Below are 7,703 nucleotides of genomic sequence, written 5' to 3' on the forward strand. Positions count from 1 at the left end.
TGTGATTCAGTCAAAGGCACAAGGCTACAGGCCACCACAAAAAATAAAAAAAAAGTTCTCATAACATCAGTGCAAGTGGGAGGGGCCATCGTGTCCAAACCGTCCGCATAGCTGGATAATTCAGTCAATAACCAATATAGTTTTGTCTAATATTTCCGGTGGCAGCAGTAAAACAACTAGCCAGCTTATTATCAGAGTAACTTTGCATTGTAAATGAAAACCATGCCGCAGATTATGAGGCAGATTGCAAAGTTCAGTTATTGGCATCTTTAATAGCGTGATCATTAAAAGGACAGTTGGCAGCTTATAAAAACTTATTCTGGAACAGAAAAGAACAAATCCCACAAAACGGAATACATATGAACCTTTACTTTCACTGTCACTTATGTGAATTTTTTAAACTGGTGGAAACACAGGCAGGTTCTGAAAAGGCATCAAGTGACAACCAGCCCAGCACCGGCTCCATGTTGGTGGAAATGAGGCATCAGTACAGTGTTCCCAGGTCCAGCCCAAGGTCTGCTTAAGATCCACCCAACGGAAGCTGAAACCAGCCCAATAAGAGAGAGAGAGAAGGATTTCTCTCTAAACCAGATACGGAAAAGCTTGTTCATGTGTTTATTTCCAGCAGGCTAGACTATTGAAATGGTGTCTTTGCAGGTCTTGGTAATAAATCAGTCAGACAGCTGCAGCTCATCCAGGATGCTGCCACCAGAGTCCTCACTTACACCAAGGAAGTGGAGCATATCACACAGCTCCTTAATCACTGCACTGGCTTCCTGAGCATCACAGGATTGGTTTAAATATTATTACTTGTTACAAGGCACTAAATGGCACTAACTTCCTTGAACCTTGTGAAGCATCCAGACCCCTGAAACTTTACTCAGTGTCCCAGAATGAAGACCAAGCAGGCTGAAGCAGCTTTTAGTCTCTATGCTCCCTGTCTATGGAACAAGCTTCCTGAAGACCTGAGGTCTGCTACACTGTCAGTTCATTATAATCAGGGATTAAAACGTTTTTGTTGCTGCTTTGTTTCAATAAATTAAATTAGCAGGAGTTTAGTCATACGCTGCCTCTACAATCTCACTTCTTTTTAGTTAACTGTTTATTTGTGTTTTGGGCTTTTAGACTTTTTAAAATTGTTTTTTAAATTGACAATGAACGTGTTTGTAAGTCCCACACCAAAGTTCCAAAGTACCGAAAAAGTACCCCAGCTGCAATGATGCTTTTGGTACTGGAACTTCTGGTACTGGTACTTGACCGGAAGTTAATGGAAAAGGGAAAGAACCAAAAGTACCGAACCTGGTGCAGTGGAAAAGCACCCTGAATAAACTTGCCTTACTTAGCAACTGGATTTAAAGTCCACTGAGATAAAAAGCTCATGTAAATGTGAAAGACCAGGAGGCAGCGGGAGAGAGAAAGAGAAGCTCCACTGGCAGCAGAAAACGAAACACAATAAAACACACTCCACCTCATACAGGGAGAGAGAAGTGTGTGTGTGAACAGACTCACACTGTAAGAATTCTGCTCTGGTCCTGGGCACTAATACCGGTAGGACGGTGTCTTTGGTAACTAGAAGGAGACAGAGAGAAACAGGGATGTGAGTAAAAGGAATTTACTTGTGGGAGATGGACTTCACTCACTGTGGAGATAACAGCAGTGGGGTATTATCATTATGAGGGACAATAACAGGCATTTTAACAAACTGCAAATCATGGTAAGTTACACATAATACAGATTTTTGGTTTCTATAATGTAGAAGAAACATGTTTCATGTGATCTGGGTTTTGCAGCCAGTAGAATGTGAAGCTCTTTCACCAGTTATCACAAAGATTTAAACTTATTGTAAACAAACTGACTTGGTCACACAAATGTGAGGCTGACTGTACTGCATACTCTCTCTGCATGGAACACATCGGGGGGGCAATTCTACCCGCAAAGTCCAGTGTGTACGCAGGTCTTTGGGGTAACCTTTAGGTCAGCTGTTCAACCCCAGGTGTGAGACCCTTCAGCCAATCAGTCCTCTAATTAGTAATCCAGCAAAAGCAGCCCTTTCTGGGTAAGATTGGCCAGCCCTGGTCTATATTAACATGAACAGACTAGAAATGTATTAACCTGGTGATGGATCTCTGCCATTTTCATTCTGCAAAAATTCTCCAGTTGATCTTTCAGCTCAGAAACCGCCTTCCTCAAATTCCCAAAATCAGATCTGGGACTGACAGAGATTCTGGGTCCAAATCCAGCTTCAGGAGTGACAGGAAGAGCCTGGCGCCTCTACAGACACACAGTCTGATTAAACAGCTTCATCAATACAAATGTGTATTGCAATCTAATTAACAGAACCATTAACATCTGACCAATGACAGACTAGCTGAAATACAAATGACAATATGCATCCATTTGAATACTCTGGTTTTCTTATTGCCAAAGTAGCTGTTCTGTTACCTGGAGGAAATGGATGTGATCTTCTGTGTGTGAAAGCTGCTCCAGCTCAGAGTGTCTCCTCTTCAGTTCATCAATCTCCTGCTTCTGTCTGTCCATGTCTCCTTCAGCCTGACTCACTGCAGCCTTCTCCTGATCTCTGATCAGCTTTGTCACCTCAGAGCGTCTTCTCTCAATGGAGCTGATCATCTCAGTGAAGATCCTCTCGCTGTCCTCCACTGCTGACTGTGCTGAGCTCTGTTGGTGACACAGGGAGCAGAGGACAGTAAATTACAATTGGCCCCTTTTGAGACTCCAGAGAGCCTCATTGTACAATAGAGATGTGAGCTGACAGGAGGTATAAAAACAGCACAGGGCTGAGGTTTGGAGCATCACCATGCTGGACGCCTCAGGTACTGAAACCCAGCCAGCACTGATTGGAAATGATCGCTCATTAAGCTCATACACTGTCAGCTGCAGGGATTTGGCAGAGACTGGTGGCTGTATGGGGCAGGTTGGTTGTCACCATTAGGTCTCAGTTTAATAGGTGACTTTTTTAGTGGTTATTTGCATTACGCTGGGTTGTGAAAAGTTGCATTTTTCTCAAATAGGCATTTATGGTATTTTTTTAAATAAATAAGCTACTACTGCTGCAACACTTGGTTAAACTCTGTAATCTAGCAACTTTATCCCACTGACCCAGAATAACCCACAGCAGCATTAATTTGATTAATCCGCACAAGTCTGTAAATCTGCAATCTGTTGAATCTGAAAGAAGATACAATATGATCACAAGCCAGCTGTTATCTTCTCCTCAGGTTCATACTCACTGTGAATGAGGCCACAGCCTCTCTCAGCTCCTGCAGTTCCTTCTCTCTCATCTGAATTCTCTGCTGAAATTCCCTCTGTTTTTCACCCATTTGTTTCTACAGATAGGAAACAAGACGACAAAACAAGTTTGTTTCATTAGCTGAGATCACATTCATCAATCATCCTGCCCAGGGTGGACCCCATCCTTGGGCCCTATGTTGCCTGGGAAAGGCTCCAGGCACTCCCCCTGACCCTGACCTGGATTACCGGATAGGAGATGGATGGATGGATGGATGGATGATAGATGGATGGATGGATGGATGGATATATGGATGGATGTTCATTAATGATTTATTGACTGTAGGTAGGATTCAATGGACATAGACCCTTTGGTCCTGTTTCCACCTGGTATTAACATGCGTCCTGGGTGATCCAATCACAAGTGGACAGCGCTAATTACCCAGGACGCATTGAAGATACATTGAGATCCGATCACTCAAACCACATTGGGAGGTGGTCTGGGCTGCATATGGCCACATTCTTATAGCAATGTGAAGGCGAATGTGTCCTGGGCTGCACTGCAGGACCGGCTACTCAACTGACGTCCTATTAGATTGATGTCAGATCGCATGTCAGTTGATAATGGGCCACTGTGTAGAAACTGCACTGTGAACAACAATAATGTATCTTTTCTCCTGCAACCCTAAAAACTCTGAATCCGCTGGGAAGTTGGTTTAATATTGGACTGTTGTGACCCATTCATATGTAAACTGTGTCAAAGTCTGCATCACTGATGTTCCACGCAAATTCAGAAAGGAAAATGTGTAAAATGGGATTCATTAAAGATTCTTCAGAATTTGAACATATCATATATTTAATGTGCATGTTGGGGCGCAGCCTGGTGCAGGCAGGGAAACAAGGTGAGGATCCACTTAAAAGCTCCAAGACAAAGGGAATTAAGGAGACTGAACCAAACTGGAAAGACACGCAATAAAGGAACAATAAGGGGTCAAAACTCACCAGGGAAAAAGTAGCTAAGAAAATGACACGTAGACTAACAGAGGGAATGGGGCAGCTAGTGATGTTAAGCTTGATAATAAAAAAGCGATTCACTACATTCTGAAGCACAGCTTCAGTTTCCTTCGTTCCACCCTGAACACGTGACCATGGTCATCTGAAGCTTCATTCTGCACTCAACCATGTGACTGCTTTGGAAACTGAAAATGTGGCACAATCCTCATTACCGGTTTCAAACCTGTTGTACAGCACATATTTCGGCGTACACACACACTGCAGCGTAAGTTTTAATCATCATAATAATTTAATAATAATAATTATTATTATTATTAGTCATTATTGTGTCCAAGGTTCAGTTTAATTGTATGAATACATAATATCAGATTTTGGTGAGGGTATTACCCAATAATCTGTATAATTTTCCCAGTATAGAGACCAAGAAACAAATGATTGATGAGGCTTTGGTCAATATGCACAACCCTTCACCATAGTGGATAACGCAGGATTTAGGGAGGTTGTGGGGATCCTGGATCCAACCTACCTTCTCCCATCCAGGCAAACATGAAAGGGTTTAGTGACAGAAACATTTAAGATAGAAAAAGAGAAACAAAGGAAGAGGTGAGAAAGGCCAAAGCAGTAAGACTAACATCTGACAAGTGGACATTCATACATATGGAAGCTTATTTAGTAGTCAAATGCCATTTTATAAATGATAAGACTGAGCTGTCGACCTTATTATTGGGAGCAGGAAAATTCCCAAAGTCTCATTCTGCAGAAAACATGGCTGCAGTTGAGGCAGCCTGATGGAGGAGTGGCGAATACAGAATAAAGTCCGATGGCTCACACTGACGCTGCACAAAATGTGATTGTCTGTGTCAGACACACAACCTGCATTGCCGGTTTCTGTAGCCAATCTAATGCTCAGGCTGCTGTAGCGAACTAACAAAGACAGATGTGAGACAATTAACCAATAACAAAAGTGCAGGGAAAACAGGCAACAAGTGCAGTAACTTATATTAATGAACACAAGACTAGGAAAACTCCCACAAACACTGAAAGTAAGAAACACACACAAGGAATTCAATACTTAGAAAGTACAGAAACATGTGGAACATAATAAAACAAGGCACAAGCTTCACAAGCAGAACATAGAACTAACAAACACTGGGAAGAATAGAAAAGCAATAATTAAATGAAAGAGGTGAGGTTGGTTCCTGACCTGTCTCAAACCCATAACCAGCTGATCCCAGCCTCTGTGTCACACACTCATCCCATTGAGCCAAATGCAGCCATGTGGGGAAAAGGAAGAACACACTAGGGCCAAAGATGATGAGAGGACAAAGGGGATGTTTGTGTTCAGTAGCCTAGCAAATGGATGTGTGAATAAAAACATATAATAACAGTGTAATTGTTTATATCGTTTTATATTGGGCTGTCCGGGGGCTTGAATTCCTGGTTAGATATTCAGTCCCACTCCAGCCCTGACTACTTTTACTTCATTTGTTCCAAGTCAGACATAATTCAGCATATCAGACAAAACAATGAACCTCTTTGTTAATATTTTCATAAATTTTGAGCTTCACTGGTTATCACTGAAAGCCAAAATATTATCCTATGGCAACCAACACAATGCTTTAAAGGTTGAACCCTTTAACCTTGAATAGAAAAGTATTAATCTACGTACATCTTAGTACCGAAAGACCTTTTTTAACATGTACATTTGTACTGTGTTGATGTAGGTAAGGTAAGGTAAGGTACGGAGGTAAGGAGCACACACTGAGTACAGTGCCTTACCGCACCCACCACACGACGAACCACCTCAGGGATGAGAACCTGAGTGCAGCCGTGCAGTGGGTGACACCTCAGCACCACACCAGTCCCAGTGGAACAGTGTGAGTTTTATCCGGTGGCTGCAGTGCCAATCCTGCAAAACACCTCCTGATGCAGTATAGAAATGCATGGCGATAATGTGAAAAGTTAAACTTTATTGTGAAAATAATATTTTATAATAATAATTGTCTAATGAAAATCGCAACATTATTACGAAACAATAAATTGTCAAATTTAAAAATTATACATAGAAGACAAGTGTTATTATGAAATATAATTTTATGAAATTTATGAAATTTTATGAAATTATTTAAAAATAAAAGGATACATTATTGAAATATTTATCATTTTATTTATATTTTTTGATATACTTATTTATTTTATTTTGAGTGTCATGGCGTCCCGTACAAACATCTTCGGCGGGCACGGCCTTACTGTACTGTGGCTCTAGTGAATTCTTCTGTACTATGAAGGGTTACTGGCTTTTCGGGGTAACTTGTCGGATGTAAGGTACCACAGTTTAAATGGACTTCATATTCGTTTACTTACATTTTGCCCAGACTACCTTAAATCCGACAAGCTAGTAACCCCGCTAGTAAGACCGGACAAGTAGGTCATGACAACTTTACCGAACCAGACTTGATCTGAGTGTTTCGTAGCAATTACACGAACAAGTGTTAAGACAAAATCCATTTATTTAAAATTAACTTTTAGATAATAACAATAATTGATACTTTCACTGATCTCTTTGGGGAAATTGTTTTAGATAGAAAGGGGAAATTCTTTTAAATTAGCCTGACCTGTATCTCCGCCCTTCCTGTAGCAGCTGAGACTGTATCATGGCCTCTGTGTTCATCCATCGTACAGAGATAACAGATACACTGCTGGTGGGTACGGCAGTAGACCTCCAGCGGTTTGTCATGGTGGGAACAGACCTTGTCCTTCAGATGGCCGATGGCATCAATGAGCTTGTGCTGTTTTGCATGGTGGAGTTTGTTGTGAAGCTGCAGGTCAGTTTCACAGTAGGAGGCCAGACACACCAGGCAGGACTTCTTCTCCCAGTACAGACGTCACACTCCACATCTCCAGGTCCAGCATACTGGTCAGCAGGAGCAGCTGCTTGTAGTCCAGTCTTCTTCAGTTCCTCCACCACTTCAGCCAGCATGGTGTTTCTGCCCAGAACAGGTCTGGGTATGAAGGTCTGTCTGCACTGGGGGCAGCTGTAAACTCCAGCATGATCTTCCTGATCCCAGCAGCTCTTAATGCAGCTCATACAGTAACTATGTCCACAGGGAATAGTTACTGGATCCTTTAGTAGATCTAGACAGATTGCACAACTTAACTCAATTACATCCACTGCAACTCTGGCTTCTGCCATTTTACCACGAACACTGATAGGATTCAGTCTCGTTTTCTCTCACAGTCGTCTGTGTGACAGTGGGAGGAACTTCCTGCTTCTCAGACTGCAGCAGGTGCGGTTTTGGACTGAGACCAGACTGAGAAGAGCAGACTGGGCAAACAGTGGAGCTGCAGTTTATGAACAAAATAGTACATTATACAAACTGTACCCAAAGCGAACATTTATTTATCTTTTATGAGAATAACAGTTACTGACATTGTTTTTCTGT

General features: G+C 41.9%; 1 protein-coding gene across 1 annotated transcript; it reads right to left on the reverse strand.

Moving 5' to 3' along the window:
* Positions 1–1,367: 1,367 nt before the first annotated feature.
* Positions 1,368–7,312, reverse strand: LOC125722615 (E3 ubiquitin-protein ligase TRIM47-like; the record flags this gene model as incomplete). The annotated part of the gene is given in 6 exon segments (XM_048998805.1): positions 1,368–1,569; positions 2,113–2,271; positions 2,443–2,676; positions 3,249–3,344; positions 6,876–7,129; positions 7,132–7,312. Coding segments are annotated over 6 exon segments (954 nt in total), but the record flags the coding sequence as incomplete, so codon positions are not given.
* Between the last annotated feature and the right edge of the window lie 391 nt (positions 7,313–7,703).

The sequence above is a fragment of the Brienomyrus brachyistius genome, unplaced genomic scaffold, assembly GCF_023856365.1.
Source record: "Brienomyrus brachyistius isolate T26 unplaced genomic scaffold, BBRACH_0.4 scaffold40, whole genome shotgun sequence".
Lineage (NCBI taxonomy): Eukaryota > Metazoa > Chordata > Actinopteri > Osteoglossiformes > Mormyridae > Brienomyrus > Brienomyrus brachyistius.